Source organism: Genypterus blacodes, unplaced genomic scaffold (assembly GCF_046128005.1).
Source record: "Genypterus blacodes isolate CSIRO-AG114 ecotype Tasmania unplaced genomic scaffold, CSIRO-AGI_Gbla_v1 ptg000012l_1, whole genome shotgun sequence".
Classification (NCBI taxonomy): Eukaryota; Metazoa; Chordata; class Actinopteri; order Ophidiiformes; family Ophidiidae; genus Genypterus; species Genypterus blacodes.
This window is the reverse complement of record NW_027466826.1, coordinates 6,776,432-6,801,150: the sequence shown is the minus strand read 5'-3', so window position 1 is coordinate 6,801,150 and position 24,719 is coordinate 6,776,432. Positions and strand designations below refer to the sequence as shown.

General features: G+C 39.8%; 2 protein-coding genes across 2 annotated transcripts; both read right to left on the bottom strand.

The window, feature by feature from the left end:
* Positions 1-9,325: 9,325 nt before the first annotated feature.
* Positions 9,326-15,172, bottom strand: cxcl12a (chemokine (C-X-C motif) ligand 12a (stromal cell-derived factor 1)). Its single transcript, XM_076166326.1, has 4 exons — positions 15,023-15,172; positions 13,683-13,800; positions 12,391-12,474; positions 9,326-11,013 (listed from the first exon to the last, which is right to left on the bottom strand). Exons 1-4 carry the CDS (start codon positions 15,087-15,089, stop codon positions 10,983-10,985), a joined length of 300 nt encoding a protein of 99 aa, XP_076022441.1. The 5' UTR covers positions 15,090-15,172; the 3' UTR covers positions 9,326-10,982.
* Positions 15,173-20,605: 5,433 nt separating this feature from the next.
* On the bottom strand, positions 20,606-24,414 carry tmem72 (transmembrane protein 72). The gene is made up of 5 exons (XM_076162103.1): positions 24,339-24,414; positions 22,624-22,690; positions 21,739-21,810; positions 21,119-21,258; positions 20,606-21,045 (listed from the first exon to the last, which is right to left on the bottom strand). Exons 1-5 carry the CDS (start codon positions 24,412-24,414, stop codon positions 20,606-20,608), a joined length of 795 nt encoding a protein of 264 aa, XP_076018218.1.
* Positions 24,415-24,719: the final 305 nt, after the last annotated feature.

Below are 24,719 nucleotides of genomic sequence, written 5' to 3'. Positions count from 1 at the left end.
ACACAGAACAATCCACAATGGCAGAGATCATCAGCTTGCAGCAAGGAAGACACATGCCGTCATTGTTTTCTCTCCAGCCACGTTGATCAAAGCCCATGACATCATACGGGTCAGGTTATCCAGAGCTATAAAAACAAATACTGTTACCACTACAGTAGATTTGAACCTGCTTGTTCTGTTACTTTAGCCTAAACTAAACACAAAGGGCTGTATGCATAAAAGTAAATGTGTTGCACCATGACAGCCTAAGCCTTAGGAACCAAATCTGTTCTCCTCTTTCTTTCTCCTTCTTCCACAACTATTATTTGATCACTCCACAATCTCAGTAACACACAGGATAGAGTCTAATGTACATTTTACTCCACATGACACTAAATGTAGTAAGGCCTGGTGATGTTCTCTCACACCTTATCTAAGCAGCCTGTCAGGGCTACAATGTGAGCCGCTGATAAAATAAACTGGACAGTGAGCAGGAACTGTGGTGAATGAGGACATAAGCTCCTTTTATCACAAATAAACAAATACGGCCACACACTCTCATCAAGCAGCATTTAATGATTCTCAGTGGTGGTCACGTCTGAATTGAAACATCTATACAGAGTTTGAAGCAATATACTAATAATACCGAGATAGATTTTTGTACGTGTTTGCAGTTACTGTTGTAGTTGTTGTTGTTGTAGTCAACTTTGATGAATTCAGGGAGGTCAACTGAGGCAGATACAGGTAAGGTAGTTCATTGTTTGATAAATCATGTAAAGGTAAGGAGCTACAGTATTGACACATATATGTATTGTCAAACGTGATAAAATCTCGACATTGTATTATTGTAAACAAACTGAAGCTGACATTTTGTCTCTTCTCTCTCTACCTCCTCTCAGTTTCACACTGTCCAGTGTTTTGATCTTAGCAGCTAATATGTATTCAAGCATACTTCCCATATGTTCCCAAATGTTCCTGTCACAACAGATCTGCAGATATACAGGAAACAGGAAATACTATAGAAAATATTATTGGAAAAACTTTAGACGCAAGACAAACATTCCACCCATCATGAGAATCCAAACATTCTGCAGCAAACATCAGTAACTTTCCAAAACTTCAGAGGGAACGCTGGAGAACCGAATCAAATTAGGAGGCTGCACACACAATATCTGAACTTGGTAAGATTGAACTGGAAGCAGCGCTGATCTAATGGCCTCTTGTTGTAGATGTGATGTGACTGTTGAAACCCAAACCGACTAGTCTATATCACTGTTGAGTGTATTATACCAGCATGTTGGCACTTGTTTAGCCTGCTATTAAATGGTGTCACCCTAAGTCTTCCTAAGTTTCGGCAAGAGCTCCAAAAACAATAGAAACCCGGAGAGGAGAGGAGGGAGGGGTCTTGACTATAGACTATATTTATTTATCATTTTTGGCATCTGCATGTTAATAATTGAGGAGAGCAATAGATGATTTATGGCATGTGACATGTTAGTGAGTTTGTCTTTAAAATGTCCCCATCACCTCCACCAGCCGCACCCTGAGATAGTAGTTTGTGGCTGGTTGGAGTGAATGATGTATCATTTGGCTTGTCCTGAGACAGCCAACCAGGGCCAGAGGTTCCATAATATTATCAGAGTTCATCATGTTCCTGAGAACCTCAACTTCAGAGAGATCACTTGAGTCTGCCACGTTTAGAGACGACTTAGATGTTGTATGTCTTGGCACATCTATGAAATGATTGCAGTCGGGGAGAAGATTCGGGGATAAGGAAAACCATGTGTCCATGTGCTCTCTTGAATTAATACCTCTGCAGTCGATGAAATAATAAAAGCACATCTGGGTTGGATTGGAAAATGATTCATTCCATTAGCCTGGTCTCTACCTATTTTCTATTCTGGAAAAAAGCATTACAACCTAGTTAGAATGTTCAGCCTATCTTTGATGTGTTCAGAATCATATAAACTGGAGAATATAAATATCAATGCTATATATTTGACACAATTCGTCCCCAAAGACTTATGAATTATACATTTCTTGGATATTGCCTCGGTCAGATCTGGACAAAATGGAGTTGCGGGGAGATTTGTGATATTTGTTCTTGTAAAAAAATGATAAATATTAAACCGCACTCAAGCCTTCCTATTGGAGCTTTGGACTACTGTGGTCTACTTTTACAGGAATATAGAAGAGCTGAGGAAACACATTTAAGTGCTAGATTATTATTTTTTACATTAGTCAGTAGAATTACATGTCCCCTTTAGATTGAGCATCCACTAACAACCATAAAATAAAGAGCAACAAGTCCTTTTTCTGCATTAGACACCCTGTTTTTCTTGTCCACTTCTTCTTCTCACGTTTAGAGGGCAACAGGAAAGAGGCAACATCCGTGATCCTATCTGCCAACTAGAGTAAGAGTGATTTCCTAGGGAGTGCTCTCTGACAATTACTGGATGGACATAAAGGGCTCCTAGAGCTGACAAGCCCTAAGAATAACCCTATTTAGGGCAATTTACTACTAGTGGAGGGAGGATCAGACTGGAAGGCTGTTAAAATGTTTTGATTTGTCCCTTTCACCTCCCTCTCTGTGACCAGTCAGCATTTGTGCCGACAACCATATTTTGTGTTTTCCCTCGAGCTCAACAATACCAGTTTTAGAAACTTTGGTGAGTGGGAAACTAAAGGCTGCTGATTGGTCCATATATCGCGAGTTTCATTCATTATATATATATATCATATAACATTTCATTCCAAGGTTCATTTCCAAGGCTGCTAATTTGCATTTACTGATCTAGTTATTCTTCAGGTGTTGATATGACTTCAGTCTGCCCATGTGGTGTTTAAAGAAATGAGGTCAGCAAAGGGTTTAGGGTGGGAGGTTCTTAGCAATTTTCTAAATGTGCAGTGACCTCAGTAACTCAATTACCGTCTCTGATATTGTAACACATTCTGGCTGATTTTAATAAAGTGATGCTTTGTGCTTTTAACAATGGCTTTGCAGCTAAGCAAACATACAGTATCAGGTGTGCATGACCTCTTCTTAAATGTGGTGACTAAAGAGCGCTGTTGTAACATTGCTCTCCTTTGACATCATTTGAGCCTCGGGGCGGTGTGATGGACTGATGACTGAGATCATCTCTCAACTTGGCAAGTTGTTTTACTGTAAATGAGCAGTTGTCATCCAAATAGAGGTAATGCATGTCAAATAATTCATTTTAATATAAATCGAAATATAACATAATACATTTTAGCTTTGTTTATTATTCAGTAGGTTGACGATCAGAGCGTCCTGTGCTTTCATATTTACTCAAACTGCTATTACGTAAACCCTTGTGGACAAAGATGTGTGTTATATGTGTGTGATGTAGAGTTTTGGGCAAAGATTCTTGAAAGTGGTGCTAAATGATTTTTTCGCAGTAAAGAGGGGAAGTTTACATGCTGGAAAATTACAGAATTCAAATTTTTCCTTATGATCAACAATAATAATAACAAGGTGTGTTAATACTATTTTAGCTGCCAGTTTAATTTTCTGAGAATTTAGCATTGATTACACAGTTACAGTCAGTGTGCAATGTCAGGACTACTTAAGAAATGTCACTGATGTCACTATGTCGTTTTTGTTAAATATTTGTATTGAAGAAAGCATTGGACATGACAATGGGCATTTGGAAAATGGGAAAAAAATGAGATAGAAGGAAGAAATATTGATTGGGACCAAGGGAATGTGATACACTTGGACAAAATGTTGATGAATAGTTATGAATACTTAAGAAATGTCATTGTCACTGCTGCCATTATTGATATTATGAGGCGTCAACCCTCTATATTCTGTATTAACATCCCCTGTAAGTCAGCACATTGGGATAAGGCCACACATTTCCTTACTTATACTGCCACCTAGAGATGTTTAAGAATAACAGCAGCACACAACATACAGTACTGTATGTCACGCCACTGTTAACCTCAGTCTCTGTTCTGTCATTGCCGGTTGCTTGAGTCTCAGACATTGTGTAAGGTGAAACCTAACACAGGGAAGTGTGTGACAGCAGCATCTCCTCGCCTAGAGATTTATGGCCAGAGCAGACAGGTTTCATGTGTCCACCACAAAGTAGCAGACAAGTCAGTTCATGTATACTGTGGTACTTTTGTCTTGTTGTTCGGCTCCAGTGACTATAAAGAAGGATTGTGAGAACTACACAGGATCCTTGTTCCATCCAGCTGCACCTTCCTTAAAGGGCACTCCATTATAGAAAATAAGATTTTATCACCATCCTCCTATAGACCACTGACCGACACTAAAAATACAAGTAAATCTGTTTTACTCATTAGTTGTTGTTTATATAGAAATCATGTCAATGTCTGTTGTACTGTAAAACTTTATTCTAGTGTTTTATTTACTATGGAATTCAGACATGATGCAAATTCCATTAAGAGTCAAGTAATTATCATCTCCATTGTTGTTCAGGTGTGTTTGCTGCTCCCTTCAACCCTAAACTGAGCTAACAGAGCCCAGGCTCATTCACAATGCTGACGCCAGGGAGCCTGTCACTGTAATCTACACAGACAACAGCAACAGCAGCTTGTATAGAGGAGGTGAGTGAATGGGTCACTTCCATATGTTTACACCCCTTACAGACATAAAACATGGACTCCAGTGTTTAACATGCATACAGTTAAAACTCAAATTCAATTGCTTTTCTTTTCTTTTTTTTTCTAGCAATAAGAGAATTACCAGATAGCCAGTTTAAACTTTTCTTGAGACCTTTATGACTTTTCATTTTGTTGAATTCCATTGTATTGATTTACGTCCGATGCCAATGTACAGCAATAACATGACATTCTTTCATTACTGTGAAGTAAGGGTGGAGGTGGGATCAATTGGTGTGGATTTGGGGCAAATTGGAGTATCTTGAAAGATTCTTTAAAAAAGCCTAAAACATTTTGACCAATTCTCAAGAAAACTTCCATATAAGGCTCTAAGGGAGACGCATCACTCAAGATGAAATCAGGTGATTTATTTAACAAAAATGACTAAAAATGTAAAAGCCCATGTCGACCACTAGATGGTGGTGTTACCTTAGTTCTTGTGGCGTTTGTTTATAATTTGTCCTAGGTGGACCACCGTAGTCTTATAGTTTTTTGCGCATGATGCTGTTTCGCTTCATTTTGATATATGCTAGAGAAAGTAAAGCATTGCTAACAGCCTCACACATACAAATTAAGTATTCACTGTTTATTTAATGGACTTTGTGTTTATGCGCTTGCAGCTGATGTTTCAAAGGAAGATTGCTTATGAGATGATCGATTTCTGTTCATTTGAGCAATGAGACTTTGCTAAAATGGGAGAGATATGATCTCTTTTCCTAGTTTTGTTTTTGCAACATACATGCAAGTGCATTCTGGATCAACTGGACTCTTTAGAGACGTATTAGGGCAGTCTGATAATGCATTACAATAAGCCAGACTAGAGGTAACAAATGTGTTTCTGCAGCATTCTGTGACAATGTGCCTGATTTTTGCAATTATGTATTGGTGAAAATGCAGTCCTTCAAATCTCATTAGATAATGTGTTTCTAATGTGTTTGACGGCAAGCAAAATACCCTCAGATGTGACAGTGATCCTGCAGCACTGTTGTTCTGTTCTGAAAATGTTTATCATCAACTCCAAACCTTACTATTCCCCTGTGAGTTTCATTCATTCATTCATTCATCCTGGTCTGTGTTTACATCACACCACAGGCCCACGTGCAGGAGGCACAGCGGCTGCCAACCTGATACTGTGTGTGGCGCTGACATACCCAGACTCCTTATTCTCCTTGGTGACTTTGCCAAAGGCCAAAGCCATGAAATCCCTAAGTACTATCAGCCGATCAAATGCCCAATCAGAGAGGAAAACACACACATTTAAACAGAGACTCCAAAAACAGTTCTCTGACAACGACCCTGCCTCTATCTGGAAGGGCCTGAGGCAGTTAATCAACCTTAAGCCGTCTGTTCCACACTCCACTGATGACCCACGCCTGGTCAGCAGCTTGTATGAGTCCTTCTGTCTACTTTGAAAGACAATGCAGCCCCGACTTCATCCCCCGTGACACCATCAATCAGCCTCAGCTCTCTCACCCCTCCTCCCCCACCCCAGCAGGAGTCAGAGCTTCCTCAACTGCATACCTCTTCAACACCTCTGCACGTCTTGAAAAGGGACGTCAACAGGCTGTTTAAGAGACAGAACCCCTTGCTGGACCCGACTCTGTACCAGCCTGCTTCAAGTCTTCCACCATCATCCTGTCCCCAAAAAAACCAAGGTCCACAAAACTTAATAAAGACAGACCCGTCGCCTTGACCTCTGTGATCTCCTGAAGTCTTTTGAGTGCCTTGTACCGCTCCACCTAAATCCATCACAGACCGACTCTTCCACCCCCTGCAGTTCACCCACAGAGCCAACAGGTCTGTGGACCATGCAATAAACATTGTCCTCCACTTCATCCTCCAGCATCTGGACTCTGCAGGTACCTAGGCCAGGATCTACGCCATGGATTTCAGCTCATTCTCAACACCATCATCCTGGCCCTGCCGCACATCGTCACCGACTGTCTGACAGTCAGAAAACAGTCCGTGAAGCTGGGGAAGCACATCTCAGACTCTCTAACCATCTGCACTCTTTCCCCCCAAAGACTTCTCACCGTTTTTGTGGAGGTTCTAACTGTTGTCTAACTTATGTAAACCCATTTTATAAAGCTGACCTACTCTTTTGTAAGAAATCATTGTCATGCACTCCTTACCCTTGAAGATTATAAATAAGTTCACTGTGCTGACAATGGGATTGGTCTACAGTATCCTCTCAGTCCCTCTATAAATATAAATGAGGATCTAGAGTACCTCCCCTGTTCCCTTTTTGACTTTGACACCCATCAGACTGCCATCAGAGACCGTATGGAGGATGAAGAGGAGGAGTCAGCAGATACATTGCGAGTTCTTTTTGTGTTAGTGTTGCACATTTCTCGCACATGTGTTGGGTTACAAATTTCAGATTGCCATCAGCCACTGTGTTATTCACCTTTTCTCACAGTCTTTGGCACACAGATTGTGTGTTTATCATTGTTCACTGCTTTGGTACAGACCATTTACATATATAACATACATGTCACCATTGTTTTGTCTCTTTATGCACCCTATTCACACGTGTATTACATTTCCTTGTTCTCATCAATGTTTCCTTTCAACCCCCTCTGTGTTGAAAAATAGTCTCCCAAAAATGTAAATGCATGCTCATTGTCGTGTCAAATACTTTCTTCAATAGAAATATTCAACATTGTGGCGACACTATGAGCAAATACGACCACAATGTGACCTAGACGACCTCCTCAAGACTGAGTGAAATTGATTTGATGTTTGACGTTCCTTTTACCCCGGCCCCCTCAAGTGTTTTGGCAGTCCCAACCCCAATGTGACAAATACACGATATGCCACTTCATGCAGTCTATCATGATTGGATGCGAGGAAGATGCTGAGTTTCTCCCACAGCAAACCGTGACCACATTGTTACCCCCTATCAATCATAGCTGTGGCTAAATTGCATATAATTTGCATGCCACCCGCCCCTTCAAACTGCTTGTTCAGACAACTGACAACATATGGATTGTACTTACTGTTTATAGCACTTTTATCTGAAGAGATTTTCAATGACCTCACATTCACCCATTCATGTACTGAGACAACCTGCACATTACTGACATCATCACTAACTTTCTCAGAGTGAGTGCCAACCACACAGCTCCGCATTACATGAAAATCTACAAATAGGACCTTCAGCTGGACAGGATGTGGCATTATATTAAACGACAGCTCTGGTGAAATTTACCACAATAAAATTATTATTTTTTTTTTTTCAATAGTGGATTATCATTTCATAACTTCATCATAGTGTAGCGTATGTAGTATGGTTGTAGGTAGTATGTTGGATGACTATTGCTTGGTTTGAAACAGCATTAACCAGCTGTTCTGAGTTAATTCAATGTTTTTACCAGATTGTTCTATGATAAGGCATGTGTTTGACCCAGAAGCACAACTCAAGACAGACATCAGCAGTAATATTAAACATTCTTTACTTGACACAGGGCAAAACAAATCAACCAAATATAGCCAGCCGGGGGAGCATTACAGTAAGTTATTACTTAATAAGTGGTCTGCCAAAGTATTGAAGGTTTTACCTGGTGGACCCGAAGGCGACACAAACAGGCAGTGGGAGGTAAGGCTAATAATTGGGGAAGTTGAGTAGGGAGCAGATGATTGCATGCAGCTGAGGATGCTGGTGCCTTAACTCCCACACCTGACTCCAATCCTCTAACCACGCACAGAGAGATACACCTACACCCACACACGCAAACACACAGAGACGCTACGAGTGCTCGGCGCATGGAACTAGGAAGGATGGGCTTTAATAGCACAATGGTCTTCCAGCTGAGATCCACTCACAATCCAGATAACAAGTATTTGCCTTGATGCAAGGTGTACATGCAAGACCTGCGATCACATCTCAGTATCTGATAACATATGGAGATGTGGAGAACATGAATGCATGCTAATGCAAGGTGTAAAAAGCCCCTTAGTGCCAGACTGAAAAATATACATTTCCGGTAATAAGCACATTTAATTAATTAATCCTTGAAATAATAATTGTGTTTGTGTCTATGTATATTATATATTATCTATATTTTCTCCATTCCTATCATTAGTCCAGTCGCTTATGTGCAAACTTTTGTATTCTGTTGCCTTTCACAGATAAATAAGAACAAAAGTATGGTAATGTGGAAAAATAATATGTTAGTTTGTTTTAAAGATAATCACTGTGGTGTGATGTGCTGTAGACAGATAAACCTTGTATTCACAATACAGAAGATGATATGGTGGGGATAGAACTCACATGTCCACATAGACAGCATGGAGCACTCACGCTGACAGTGTCATGGTGAATCTTGATGGTAAATGTTACAGTGGACATTTTGCATCAGTCTCTGGCACAGAAGATCCCATTGAGTGCTTAGACATGAGCCCAGTTGGCCTGTTGTCATTTTGTAATTCCCTTAATATAGTTTAATAAGTTTTAATGTGCATGTACACAACTGATTCTCCCATTTCTCACATCAAAACCCTGGAATGCCACTCTGCCCTAAAAACAGTAGCGGTAAAACTTCAACATTATTTGTGTCTATCTAATGACCATCCTGTATGCGCTAGTCTGTCCTGTCTGATGTGTTGTCATGAGAGATAACGGTTTCTCTTCATTCCCGTGAACAGTCAGAAATAAGTGTGTAGTTTTGCAAAATTAAACAGTGACCAAAACATTTGAAATAATCCATTTTACTGATCAACTGCAAAAAAATAAATTCACAATAAAATGTTGCCTGGGGGGCTCCATTGTGAGATCACAGTTACTTCATTAAATGTTTTATACTGAATGTAATATATAAATGCATGAGTACAAAAATAATTGCATATAAACAGTAAATGCACAAACACATTTCATTGAATAAAAGGACAACAAAGAGATAAAAATGAAAAATCATACACAAATAACAATGATAAAAGTGCAACTAACAGGTTATTTCACCATTTATTTTTAATTGAAACATTAATACATTGATATAAAGTGCATTGATATCTGTATGATGATTGTAGGTCTATGTTGGTATACTTCTACTCAGTAGCAGTAAAAGTACCACTACTCGATGTTTGACCACTAAGACGATGTGTTAGCAAAATGATTAGAACATTTACATGTTACAACCAACTGAGTGACTTATTTCAAACATAATATTGTTTTCATTTGGATATAAACAGTTTGTTCTGATGAACTCGTTCCATGATGTTTGTTATTTTGTGTTCATTGGTTTCCCCTTTAACATTTCTGGCTCCAGATGTTTTACATTTCTCAAACAACAGTTGGGGAACTGTTTTTCTACCACAAAAACATGGTTATTGACATTTGACAAGACCTTGTATACATACTACATTTATTTGAAAAATCTGCTGCTCTGCCCATGAATAAAGTTCAAGGCCAGATAGGATTTTGTACAGTTTAAAATTAAGACTTTGTTTAGGTGATTCCCCCGGAGAATTTATACAATTTAATGAATATTGCGGTAATTAAGTCTGGAATAGGTCACTGTCATTTTGTATGTCTGAATGTGTTTGAATGGACAATCTTGTACAATACAGCACAATCATAGAAGTCGTAGAAGACAACAACAATTCTTTTGGTTTCGGCCATAATGAGGGTTAGGCCTTCTTTAGGTACTATGTTTCCTTACAATGTCCTTCATTTCTCACCGACTTCACTTTATGGGGCATCATTGAGCAAGCAGCGAACTGAGAGGGCACCAAAAAGTTAATGTGGGATAGTTATCCATGGAAAATATAATAATTTCAGGGGGAAAAATACTTTCTGGGGCAAAACACGTTTGCATCTAACTAACCTTCATGCAACGGAGCTATCAGAGCCTTTCCAATGTGCCGCATGGTCTGTTCAGACTGTGGTATCAGTGTGTATAAACATACTGATTGTGTGGGATGTTTCCTTCCCTTGTTGTGGTGAATAGCCTTCCTCTTGCATTGACTTACATGACTCTGACAATAACACTTTGGCCCTTGGATTCTAATCTTATTCCAGAATGACAAAGGTCAGTGGGATGAGAAATGCTCCCAAAATAACTACAATGTATATACTTTATAGTTGCAAAAGCACACAAATATAATGACATTTTGTATGAACAGTATCTAAATATCTGTATATACGTGGTGAGAGCAGTGATGGTGATGACAGCGACTGAATAGGTGCATTGCCGGTATGGTTGTGGGTTGTAACTTCATTCGATGCAAACAACTGCAGCGTGGCAGATCAGATAAGTGCTGAACAACATGGCATATTATCAGGATACACGTTACATATCTTTGATGATGGTCCAGATCCTTGGTAATGGCTCAGGTGGTTCGTTGGAGGCTTTCTAGGTGGAGGCTTGTTTGGATTTCTTCATCCTGGAGAACAGAAGCAAAATTGATAAGAGGTTTATAAAACTAAAAAAAAACTGTTCCAACAATCCAAAAGTCAAGAGCAGGATGATTATGCTTCTTCCACACAGGTGGAGCATGTAGAGTAATACAATTTCGAAACTAATTAAGTGTGTACTTGATTAGATTGACAAGTGAATGAACAGTGGCAACATGGTTACATCCCCGACATCGTGACAAAAGATGCTTTCATGTGGAGCAGAGACTCCGCTGATGATGTATTACATTCGGTTGTCTCGCTTTGGCAGGAAATATGGAGTTGTTGCTGTTGACTTCTCTTGCCCTGTCTAACCCGGCATGGTGCAATGCTGCATTATCCCCGCACAAAGTAGCACGTTTAATACAAAAAATCCCCAGTGGTGCATGAAAGGTTAACCTATCATTGTGCCAAGTGTGAAAAGGGCTTAAGACTAAACCTGGTCTCAAACTACTGGTGCTAGATAATCATGATCTTATGTGTAATTAGAAAGACCAATGACCACTGTCGACTCTCTGAATTGGTCAGTTTGTTATGCAGAGCAGTGGTTCACACCTAATGATCGCCACAGACATCTGGAATGTGGGCTGATCAGGCAGTAGTGAGACTCAAGTCTGAGACTGGTGCTATACTGGGCTTTGTAATACAAAGGGCAATGCATCTTGTATTACGCTGCATATTACTCTTATCATTATCCAAGGAAGGTTAAGTCTCAGGCAACTGGACTTGGCTGTAAAAGATGTTTGAAGGTCTTCCCAAGGTCTAGATGACTGGCAAGGATTCCCAGATACGCTACCATTACTATTTTTTCACAGCTACATTTGAATAATTCAAATTAGAATGCTTCAGTCAGATGTGACACTGTTTTGACATGAAAGAAGCTTGGCCAATAAATATTGTTAGTATAGAATTATTTTATGTTAATATGACTGCATGTGTATATAGAAGCTTTTAGCCATTAATCTGAAAATAAATGAAATTACTGTAGGATTTGCACTGTTGCATTAACATTTTATCTTGAATTGTTTCATATAGAAGCCACCAGGTGGGGAAGCCAAATGTGCAGCAGTATTATGCTTAATATATAAAGCTGGGGCACATGCTTAACTTAACTGTCCAGAGAACACAAATGTTGATATATGACAATTTCAACCCGATTATGATGGTGATGAAGATGATAATTAATGATTCATTTATTACCTAAACCTCATCACAATTTAAGATATTCTGATTTTACAAATGTTCAAATTTTTCACTATTGCAGATGTATGACTGTGAAAACTCTTTCACCGTGCTGTAGCAGAGTTTCGTAGTTAAGAAGTCAAACACACATTATCCATGATTCAAGTGTGATGTGTGCCACATACTTGCTGATTGCATTCTTCAGGTACTGCTGCAGCCAGCGGATCTCTGGGTTAACACACACCTCTTTGTTGTTCTTCAGCTTGGCACTGATAACAAAAGGAAAGGGGGCACAGTTCAGTAAAGGCCAAATATACCTTAGTAACAGTTTGAAGATGGTACATTTTGCAGTCATAGACATCACATATGTAGAGTAAAGCAAAACAGGAAAGTGCTATTTTACCGAATCAGACAAGAATAGGATATTTTTACATTACTTGTTACTGACTACTAATAATGGTTTGATATTCATTATTATATATAAGATTAATTCCAATTCAATTTCATTAATCACTCCCCTGCTTGAGATACTGCAACATATATTCACCCAGCTCAATACAAAGCAATACTATGTGCAGACCTTATGCATCACTCATAATTATGCCACAAAATGAATAATATAGTTAGATGTAAATAAACAGAGAAACATGGCCACGGCATGTTTAAATAAGCAGAAAAGGAGCAAGACGGGATGATCCCAGCATGTAGTTGCATGTGTGTATACTGAATGTGAATACAGTTTCACAAATGATGGTGCATATTTACATTGTATGCAACATCAAAACTGCAACCCCATACATGTGCACACAGCAATTCAACGCAAGTCTCATTTGAGATGCTGATTCTGGTTTAATATTGAGCGAAAGTTGCACTTGAATGTTCATGATGTACTTAGAAAAATGATAGTGTCTTGGGAATGCATGCCGATGTAGGCGCAACATAACTGCAAACAACAATGACAACTAATGACAATGTTCATGTGTGCAATCTTTTAGACTCAATAGAAGGCTAGCTGACCAGACCAGAGCTTTTATGAACATAGGCACCTATCTCAGTTTCATACCTCATGGATTGTGCACGTTTATCCACATAAATAGTAGCTTATATTAAGGCTCATGACACGCAGGTATTGATAATTATACTGATAAATATTTGTGCAGAACTTTTCAAATCTACCATTTTACAAGATGACTAAAATGTGTCTCTATAAGCTGCTTAAGACATTGTTAGATTAGAAGTGTGTTTTACCACTAAAATATATGGGGTGGGGTGTCAAAAATAATGTTGAATTGAATTATAAATGGTTTTGCATAAATCATTATTTTAAGTCAAATTGAATGCATGCAGCCCTACACTCACTGAGAAACAGTGTGTGTGAAAGAGATCAAGATAGATAGACAGAGAGAGAGAGAGATCAAGAGAGAGACAGAGACAGATATATAGAGAGAGACATTGAAGCTGTTATCTTAATACTCACATCACTTGGAAGGGACAGTTGGGTGAGTGAATGAACCGGAGCTCACGTATGTAACTCCGAGGGAGGTTGTTGACTGTTGTACGGCAGTAGCATCGCTCAACCAGACTGATAGGTTTTGCTGAAAAAGACAAGATACTGAACATGAAAAACAAAACATACAATGTACAGCAAAACCAACACACATTTGAAAGAGTGATACATCAAGAATCAATTAATTTAAGTCACAGTTAACAGCTAAGTAGTTGATAAGGTAACAGCTCAGTAGCTGTGCAGGATGCAATTATCTAAGGAACATAACATAGGACATTAATACTACAAAATGGGCTGAAAAATATAATTAACAACTACAACACAAATCAACAAATTTGATGTTTACCACTAGAAATATATAAAGTTCTGCCCCATGCAATGCCTGATTTACAGATGAATTTAGAACACGTTGAAAACAGCAGGAGGTCAAATCATTTACTATAATTACAAAAATGATGTACAGTCATGTTCATCATTTCGGAGGGGGCGGGACTCAAGTCTGCTGCTCTGAGAAATCGGGTCTCTTTTATACTAAATATCGTCAGTAATTTTAATCAACTTTTATGATCGAATTTGTGAAACATCTTTAGAAACGTGTGTGTTTTCACATGTTGTCTTTGTCTTTTTGGTTAGATTACACGAAAAGGTTTAAGCATGAAGATTCTTTGTTTGGTTTTGTTTGCTCACAGAACAAAGAATGTTACTTGATGGCATCAATTCAGATTTTTGAAAACATAAAAAGACGAAACGAAATTTCATGTCAACATGATCTTTGGTCCCCCCGAATCATCATCTGTACCAAAAGAGACAGAGGGTGGGAAGTGTCGCTCTACATTCTCCTCTATGCTAATGAGTTTGCACCCAATCTATCAGTATTACCATGATAAAGGCATCGACACTGTGACTGCTGTCGCCTCAGAGACTAGCTGAGACTTGTGTCTTATACATGACAAATTAACTGGAAACTAATTCCTGATTTAATACACACTTTTCAAAAATCCCACACACGCATTTAGCGAACATTTTCCGAATGCAACTGTCATGTTTGGACAGATGATTTGGTTGACAATTAGACGCTGCAAGTGTGTTTTGAGTTAGGGTTTAGCTCGTAAAAACTTTCAATTTTAGACAAGACATGCCAGGTACTGATAGAAATTCCCTCACTGCTGCATTTGGCAACTTGTTCAAATTTACTTTATCAGATCCACATGATCGATCCAGACCAGTTATCCGATGATGCATAAAAGTCTAAATAGAAATAAGCCAAAGCACAAACGCAGGGGAACGTGCACTTCTTTCCTCAGTCTTACCTTGAGATGGACGCATGCAAAGCGCCACCGAGAGCAGAACCGCCAATGCCAGCAGCTTTACGTCCATTCTGGCTTACGATCACTTTAATCTTTCTGAATGTACTGACGCTGAAACGGGATCGCGCTCGAGTGTTAAATTACGCACTGGTGTCAAGTCAGCCTGCAATAAAGGTAAAACTTCCGGTTAAAGTCGTAAAAATAAAACACATGGAAGTGGCGCTTTCCAACGGTAGTTTGCTTATTACAGAAATATTACATTTGAACACCGCAAACTGCCATAGTTGAGTAAATAAAGGGAATACCTTGATACAAGTAAAATTTGGCTATTAGAAAAAATATGTGGAGAGGTAACATCCTTTGTTATTAAAAATGCCAATAAAGCGTATGCTTTTATTGTCTAACGGAAGTCGTATTCTGGTTTAATTTAGGGGGTTTCTGAGAACCTGATGTAGGACGTCTGCTCAGACACAACACCCCCTCCCCCACACAATACCCTGCTCCGTTTACTGTCTCTTACCTAAAATACTATTTTCTACGACTGTACTATAGTAGCGCAAAATCTTCATCAATGTTGTGTTTTTGAAATTGACAGCAATCGTTGTTGTTGGTGTTTTGGGGTTCCCCCCCCCCCCCCAAATTGACAGACAGACAAATTATGGCTCTGGGTTATGATTTGAAGCAACAAACGTTTTTACTCTTGTGTTTGTGTTTAGTCATGGTTTGTCTTCTGGGACACTCCATTGGCCCAAAATAATTAAAAACTAAAATAGCTGAAGTATCACGTGACCATGAAGGATTCTGTTACATTGGTGGTTTACATAAAAAGACAAGAGGAACACAGAAATGACACATCTTCCAAGCTGGAACCTTTCAATATTATAAACTAAGTCCCTAAATATTTGCTTTCCTTGTGCTGTCTGAGCTCTTCTTGTAGGAGAGCTTAGCTGTGCCTTCATTTTTGTGTTGGGGGCGTGGGAGGAGGGGGGGTTATTAGCGTATTTAATGGGATGCAGATGTGTGTTATTTCCAGACATTTGGCTTTCATCCTCCAGAGCAAAGGCTCGGTTGTGATGTGTTGATGTATGTATGTCTGTGCACTACTGTGTGATATGTGTGTATATATGTGTGGGTGTGTTCTTCTGACGTTTTTATAGAAAGAAGAGAGAAACAGCACAATCTGTCCGAAACGTGGTCTAATAAATTACTCCTTGTATGTAGAGACAGAGGGCCAGATGTAAGATCATGGAACACGCAGCGTGAACCATGTGTCATTGTGCGTTTGCAATTAGCGTCTCATTGACTAAATTTGCCGTTAATTATGCAATCAGTGAAAGTGTTATTAAAAGGCAGAGTAGAATGGTGGAATCTGTCCAACATGGACCCCCAGCAAGCTCGGAAAAGTTTTACATTTTCCATTCTTGGACGATAAAATGGATTAAACTTTACGCGCGGATTAACTGCCAGCAGGTCATGGCGAACTGCTGTGTGGTTGCGTCTACAGAGACCTGACTAGATCCTAAGATGCTTGGTTCGTTAGCAATGCCGGGCTGGATCTTCCATCCCCGGGCAGGACAGAACTACAGAGTCATGTGAACACATAGGTGGCGGGGTTTGCATTACAGTGAATTATGGCTCCAGGGGTTTGGATATAGCTGCTCATCAGACCTGGAGCTCCTATCCATAAAAGTTAATTCCTTCTACCCCCTTCAGGAATTAAATTCCACCATCATCACACAGTCTACATACCCCTGCAGGTGGGGGGAAAAAAATCGCACTTTAGAGGACCTTTCCAGAGAGTAATTCAAGGGTGAACGCTCACCCTGAGGCAGCTGTCGTTGTTGTTGGGGACTTCATACGTTAATAGAGGAAGGATTTGCCCAAATATCACCAGCACATTAACTCCTACCTGTGATGATTGCAATTGCAATTCTCAACTATGGGTCAACTATTAACCCCTCCTCCTTTGGTAAGGTAAATCACACCTCCATTCTTCTCCTCCCTCCCTATAGACAATGTCTTAAACAGTTTTCAGGGCTGTCGCTGGAGTGAGGAGTACATTGACACTCTCCAGGACCGTTTTGAAACCACAGACTGGCAGATGTTCTGTGTTGCAGCCAATGGGGACATTGAAGAACACATAGACTCTGTTTCGTTTGACATCTCCAAGTGTATCTACACGTCACTCCGATAGTCAATGCCAGGACTTTCCCCAACCAAATGCCCTGGGTGAATGGTGATTGACCTAGAGGCCTTAAAGATGCAGTTCCCACCTGCTGATCACCATTTTCCCCCGACCAAAGAAACCTCCCATAACCTGCCAGAATGACTCTGTAGCACTGACCCTGTAGCATGACCCTGTAGCACTGACCTCCATCCTCATCAAGTGCTTCAATGACTAGTCCCCACATCTGCTCCACCCTTCCTGAACTTTGGACCCTGTTCAATTTGCATACCGCCCCAACAGATCTAGTGATGATGCAATCACCCCAACAATGCACACTGCCCTCTCCCACCTAGATAAGGAAAACACATACAGTATTTGAGGATGCTGTTTATAGTCAGCAGCGTGCTTCTAGTTCCTGAGAGGACTCAAGGAATTTGGCATATCTGCCAAAACCTTCACTGTCTTCTACAGGAGCACCATCAAGAGCATCCTCTCTCTCATTTCTGTCTGTTACGGCAGCTGCTCCGCTCATAACCTCAAGGCCCTTCAGAGAGGTGAAGACAGTTGAGCACATTATCGCCTGCCACCTCCCCTCTGTGCAAGGCATTTATCACCCACAATGCTTCAGGAAAGCATGGAAAATCACTAAGGACTACAGCCACCCAAGCTACGGACTTTTCACGCTGCTGCCATCTGGCAGACGTTAACAGAGCATCTGGGCACAGACAACCAGACTCACAAACAGGACCCCAGGACCATCAGACTTCTCAATCAGTGATCACATGACCTCACATGATTACCTCATTGTATGCTCTGGACACTTCCTATGGACACCCAATGCGCTTCACCACAATTTAATGTACATATTCATCATCACTCTTACACTCTATATTAATGATATCTAACATCATATTCTGTTGTGCATATTCCATACTCCATACTCCATTGGAACTTTATTGCTCCTGCGCTCTCTCTCTCTCTCTCTCTCTCTCTCTCTCTCTCTCTCTCTCTCTCTCTCCTGTCAAGGCAGACCACCGCCCACCTAGTCGGCCATATATTGCATCAGGAGGTATATGTGGTGTATAGGCCATAGGTGTTTGCCTCATCAGGTTATAGCAACTGACACAAATATGTTTATTATACTCCATACCAATTCACGATATGACACTTATCTTTATTTAATTGACAAGGCACAGATGGGGCAAGAATTTCATGCTATACTTGTGCCAGCTTATTAAGCTGTGGGAAGACTTCTGCTCTCAGTAGTATATGGGTTTCTCTTTCCGGTCTGGGTAGCTGTCTGCCATATACCGTTCAACCTAATAACCAAGAAGACAAAATATAGGGTCTACCAGAAAAGTCCTACCAGATGTTTAAGGGCTGGCGTAGCACTTAGTCATTGCTATAGTACTTTTCACAATAGATGGTTTGTAGCTATGAGTTATTAGTAGTTGCTGTCCTCTCACTTGAATTAAACTGTAACAGGTCCATCTAAGGTTGCAGCTGCTGTGGGACTTGACGTTTTCCTGGTGGAGCGCACCATTCTGTCAAATGGCTGCCACACTCTACCAGGCTTTCCCTGTAAATACATAAATGTCGGTTTTATCACAGTAAAGTCATCAGGCAAGTTTAGGATCCAAAATTGTTGTTGCAGTGTACATTCTCTGGGAAGGGCCTGGACCGCAGGTTCTCCAGCAACTTTCTGCCTAATGTTTCAGCAGTCTGGTTGTTTGTTTCTGACATTCAAACTGACAAATCAAAAACATTGCTTCAGAAGACCCGACTAACCTGGAAACATTTAGGAATACACACATGAATCACTGTCAAACCTTAGAGCGGGTCACATTCGTCCTCTGTCATCTTAGTGAAAGAGGACACCATCAGGAAACAGTGCTGTGCAGTGTTGTCCTTACTGGAAAGTGGTGTAATTTCAGTTCATAAAACAGACAGCTACTCCAGCTATCATAATAGAGACACTCTAGCTTTAAGTAAGTGCTGTTTCACCTTGTGTCAGCTTGGTTTTTGGTGTTCCCAGCTGCTCTGAAACAGCAGCTGTCCTCTCTTTGCTGTTGTACTTGATTTAAAAAGGCCAACAATTTGGCGTGCCTTGGAACGGATTGAGGCCCAGCCAGGAATGTCTTGTATGGCTTGTATGGTGTGCGTCCAAAGCAGGTATGCGTGTGAGCTTTATCAGGGCTGCACAACCCATCATATTGGCTGCATTATCCGTGACCATCCATCTGACACGGGTCTGAAGACCCCAGTCTGCTATCAAAGGTTACTTTGCCCACTGCCAAAGGCTGGGGTGCATTATTTTGCTTTATAATTCTATTTCTTGTTTATGCTTTGCTTGCATAAATTGTTGGCTACCTTATATTTAGGTGGGGTCCAAGCATGAAGTGCTGGATTCCTATTGTTTTTGCTCAGATTTTTATCATTATTATTTTTCTTCCGCCAGAATTGACCTAAAACTGATGCTATCCTTTTTATTCCTAAAATATGATTTAATTTGTGTTTTTGAAGTTGAAGTTATGTTCCTTAAAAAGTATCTATCTGTCCTATCCGTACTATCTGAAATTCACAACTTGCCAGCGGTTTTTAAAGGCATTTTTTCTTTTACATTTCACTAAAATTACACTTTTCAATTGTAACTCATCACATTCAGCAGAGAGAACTTTTCAACCTCCAACTATCTTCAGGTCAAACTTTTTGTTTGAACAGTGTTTCATTCAGTGTTTCATTGAACCGGACACTTTACTTGGAGGAAGAGATGTTCTTAGATGAAGTGTTGAGAAAAAACTCAAGAACTTACCTGATCTGATCTGGGGGCCTTTTGCTCGACAGCTCCTGTGGAGGACAGACATCTGCTCGACAGCTCCCTTGACCCGATCAAAGTCTGTATGAGTTTGAATTGAGCTCCTTTGTGATTCCTGGATACCACCCTCAAAACAAAATCACATCACAACTGATGGTGTGATGATAGTGCTCGGGATATGGTGCAAATAACCTTTTTATATCAATGTGCTCCTGTCTTTTAGTCCATCAGGATAAAGATAAAGAGGATGTTGAAATGATTTTAGTGTGATGAGACCAAAAGAAAAAAAAGTGAAGCATGAATTTGCACACAAGATTAAAGTAACATTTATTTTATTACAAATTTGGGAATTTCAGGATGAAGGGAGTTTTTGGAGTGGGGTACTTTCATGAATAGCTTGAACCTAAAATTTGACTTTGAATCTGCAATCTACTATTTCATCATCTTCTCCTGCAACAGGCCTGCAACAGTCTGAGGAAGGGCTGTGAATTATAAATATCAAAATGTAAAGAATCATTATTCTTGCATATTTCTGTTTCATCTCTTACTGCCCTTTGCCTACAGCACATGGAAGTGAGGATGCACTGTTATTGCAGAGGAACAGTCAGTCAGTAATCATAGGTGCAGTGTCTGAGGTGGTGTCTGGTTCTGTGTCATAGTACCCATCCGTGTCCTTGTCTCTTTCTTCAGGCTCCTTTCCGACTGTGAAATATGCCTCTTTGTTCCCTTTCCATCTCTTTTCCCTCTCTGTCTCTTTTGGTCCCACTGTCTGTTTCATCTCCAGCATGGTCTGGGTGCTCTCTCCTCCCTCACCCTGGTTGAGATAACTGTCTCTAGTTATGAGAGACATTGCTGACCCTCTCTTGCCTGTAGCCATATGGAAGAAGGAAAGCTTACTATGCAATCCTGCACTCTCAGTCACACATATGGTGCTCAGGTCTTGGTTGCTGCAGTCTCCAGTCTCATGTGGTTGGATGGGAGGCTTGGTCTTTGTTTTCTTACTTAATATGAAGTTAGAAACCGCTGTCACTAGAAGCATTGTCCCTGCAAAAAAATGTTTCCAACGTTTATATTTTTACAAGCCATTTAGACATTGAATTATTCCTTATCATTATACCTGGAATAACTGCATGCCACACCAACACAGGGTGCAAGAAGCAAACCACTGACATGATGGAATAGTAGAGGAACTTATGGAAACCTCCAATATGAGACATCCTTTCACAAAGCACAACCCACTTCCACTTTGGAGAACAGCTATAAGAAGGAAATTAGAATTGTGAATCAACTGAGGTATTGTTGCAATTGTTTCAATCATAAAATTAGTTGACAGTCTATTTTCCATCCGATTAGAGCAGCCTTCAGCAGTGTAGGGGGTCACAGACTGGTACACATAAATTATTTTTTTATCACATCTCCCCTATCTATGCACCGCTGTAAGAATGTGGCGTGGGTGGGTTGCAGTGAAGAAATGACTCCCCTGTCTCCATTCCTACCAGCTGCACCCTGAACATGAGATATGATTGATAAATGGTAGTGACAGGTAGCTTATGGTGAATAGTGGTAGTTTAAAAAGAAAAACCTAAATCACATGCCATCAGTGGAGAAGCTACAGAGACATGATATTTTTAATAAAGCTTTTAATTTATTGATTCTTTAGGATCCTAATAGGATTTCAGCAACTTCTACAAAAAAGTTTGCAACAATTTAGAAAAGAGATGGATGGTGTGTACTCACGGCAGATACATGTTCAAGAGGATATCCAGGAAATAGGCCAGCTCAAACATCATCATTCCAACAGATGACATGCTGGTAAGAGAAAGAGGTTTAGGGGAGATGAAACTGAAGAGCGTCAGTGATACATCTAGTAATCTTGTTGTAAATGTAATATATATTATAGCATGTGTATGTTGAAATATAAACCCTAGTACCTTACATGCATATTTTCTGCTAGTGCACACCTGTGTATACATTTGTCTGCACAAATAGGCCATGCAGTTCACCTGCTTTGGGAGATTTTCTCCTGTAACTCATTTCATCCAGAAAGCAGCATCCATGTTCCTTACTTGTGAAAACCTTTTCAAAGGTTTATCTCTGGGCATATCTATATTGGTTTATCTCTTGTGTTATTAATAGAAGTGTATTTATGTAGCATGTGTTCCTTTGTGCATAAGTACATTACATAGTACATAGTACATTACACACATTATAAGGTCAGTGTAAACTAGGTTTTATTTACAACAAGACCAAACCCCCAGTGAGCAAGCAGTGTGGCAGGGAAAAGCTCCATTCAACTAAGAGTATAGAAACCTCGCATTTAACTGGCCCCATGCTGACATCCCATGGTTTGCAGATCGCGTCTGGGTGCTTGGAGCCCTTCATACTTTCTAAGCAAGCCTATTCTATTTTGATATTTACACATTTCCAGTCAGTTAATATTTGTCATATTACATTTTCAGCATTCAGTTCACAGGTGATTTTCACTTTGTGTCATGAGTGTCAGAGTTTTCATTATATTTTCTATATTTGATTTGATTTGATTGAGACTTTGCAAACAGTGAATCAGGATATGGATATGTCTATTGGTATATCCATCAGAGTGGATGTGAAAAAGAAACTTACAGCAAGTAGATGCCAAGATTATGAAATTCTTTCTGCTGTAGTGTCTCCACTCCCACAACACACAACACTAGAGAGGCGACAAGAGAAAAGACTGTGTTCCATCTGTCCACCAGATGTCATCATAGCGAGTAGATTTCAACACATGCAATGTAAATTATATGAAGATGTGTTATTTCTACTAAAATATTGATTACTTTTATTTTATAGGAACATCAATGCCTCCTCCTCAGAGACATGAGTTGACCATTTTACCAATGAGGCAGTGAATCAAAATCATGACCTGATAAAAAAACAGACTAGCTTTTAGTCCTCAATCCAGCTAGACATAACGGACACTAACACACCCCCATACCATGACAGACGCTGGATTTTGAGCTTTGTATTGGTAACAGTTATGGGATCGGTAATGATGCTTATCATATGGACATTGAATTTGCTAAGTTTTGCATATTTCAAACATTTGAAAGTGATTATAGGAGCACCTTCCCACCACTGATTTTCCTTAGACCGGAAAGGTTTAGAGTTGCCCACTATCAGTCAAGACAACTAACTTAAACGAAAATATTATAGATTATAGTCTACAGCACAGAGGGACAGCGATCTTCACACCGTGTTGAAAGTCCTTCTTATGATGCCCATGTCTGCAATTTTGGCCCAGTGCTTATTCAGGTGTTTGCGTCGTCTAAAAACCTCCCAGAACAGCATGACAGAGATGCGATGGATGTACAGTAATTGGCAATAATGGACATTCACTATGACTTTGAAAACAACACTGAGCAGGTGCTTAGGGAATTAAAAAGAAAGAAAATGATAAAAGAAAGCATTTAACATGGCATGCTTAGGGAATTTGACACAACTGCGACAACTTGGGCCAATCTCAGATTCTATAGGTAAGATGCTATTTATTTCATATAGTGAAAAGTCATATTAACAAAGCTTCGTTTGTGAGGTATTAAGGAGGTAGGCATGGTTAATTAGTAACATATGGCAGCAATTGCACTTTTTAGCTGGTATTCGGATTAGAATCTACAGCAGAGGAAGTACTCTGTGGCTTCTGGTGTCTGGAAGATCATTGCACGTAGACCATATGAATATTAAAATATGCATGCATACTATGTGAATGCATGTTCCATAAGGCTGATAAAGATCACACACAGAACCTAGATAATTTGCAGGATATAGAGACTTGAATTGTTGCAGTGTTTCCCGGTGAATGTGTTAGCAGCTGTTTGAATTAAAGTGGAGGATGCTGGGTCCATAGTTTTTGAGAGGCAGCAAACACCCCCATGATATTTAATGTGGTAAAGGAAGCCACGTCCGTTTCTGCTTGGGGAAAGGAGCAGGTGGGACAATACAAATATTTAGCATAGATTTTGGATGTTCTAATTCACATCTGTGTATTATATTGAAATATTTATGTTTATAGATTTATAGTTTATCGACTGTGCAGATTATTATTCTGCCATTGAGGTAGGTTTAAAGCATATTCTCACTTGTTAACAACTTAGAACTCAAAGTTAAGGGCTTCACTTAGATTCACTTGTGCTAGTATAAAAACAAATAACAAAAAAAACATAGTATTAATAAATTATACACAGAAGTTCAATGGCTATGATGTATGTTGACTCCAACCGACTAATTGGATAAAGCTGTGCATGTGTTATACATTATACTAAATAAATAAATCATACATATGTTTTCTTCTTATATCTCACCTGTCGCTGTAGAAACACCAAGGATCCTGCAGATAGACTCAACCACAATCCACCATATTCTCTCAAAGTTCCCCATGGCTGTACACTTTTTTTTTCCTATTTAGAAAGGGTTTCCCAAATCTGGTTGCTGATGTAGCTGAATAGTTGAGCATAAATGGGTAGAAATCGATGAAGACCTTGAAGTATTGTCTTTCACGCTGTTACTTAACCTCAGAGGGATTTGTGACTCGGTGTCCCTGTTGCCCTAGTAACTGCTAATCAGCTCTCTCTCTCTCTCTCTCTCTCTGAAACTAATTGCCTGTTATAAGTTGCTATGAAATTCACATACAGTCCGGATGCACATGCATGCACAGAATTGTTGTAGTTTATTTGCCACCTTGA

What these genes read in the sequence shown, in the direction of transcription:
- cxcl12a (XM_076166326.1), bottom strand. Translation starts at nt 15,089, where the DNA reads ATGGACGTAAAGCTGCTGGCATTGGCGGTTCTGCTCTCGGTGGCGCTT. An exon ending in AACTGTCCCTTCCAAGTGAT is followed by an intron (nt 12,475 to 13,682) that starts GTGAGTATTAAG and finishes TTTTGTTATCAG; the next exon opens with TGCCAAGCTGAAGAACAACA. An exon ending in CTGAAGAATGCAATCAGCAA is followed by an intron (nt 11,014 to 12,390) that starts GTATGTGGCACA and finishes TCTGTTCTCCAG; the next exon opens with GATGAAGAAATCCAAACAAG.
- tmem72 (XM_076162103.1), bottom strand. Translation starts at nt 24,414, where the DNA reads ATGGGGAACTTTGAGAGAATATGGTGGATTGTGGTTGAGTCTATCTGC. An exon ending in TGGTGTTTCTACAGCGACAG is followed by an intron (nt 22,691 to 24,338) that starts GTGAGATATAAG and finishes TCGCCTCTCTAG; the next exon opens with TGTTGTGTGTTGTGGGAGTG. An exon ending in CTCTTGAACATGTATCTGCC is followed by an intron (nt 21,259 to 21,738) that starts GTGAGTACACAC and finishes TCCTTCTTATAG; the next exon opens with CTGTTCTCCAAAGTGGAAGT.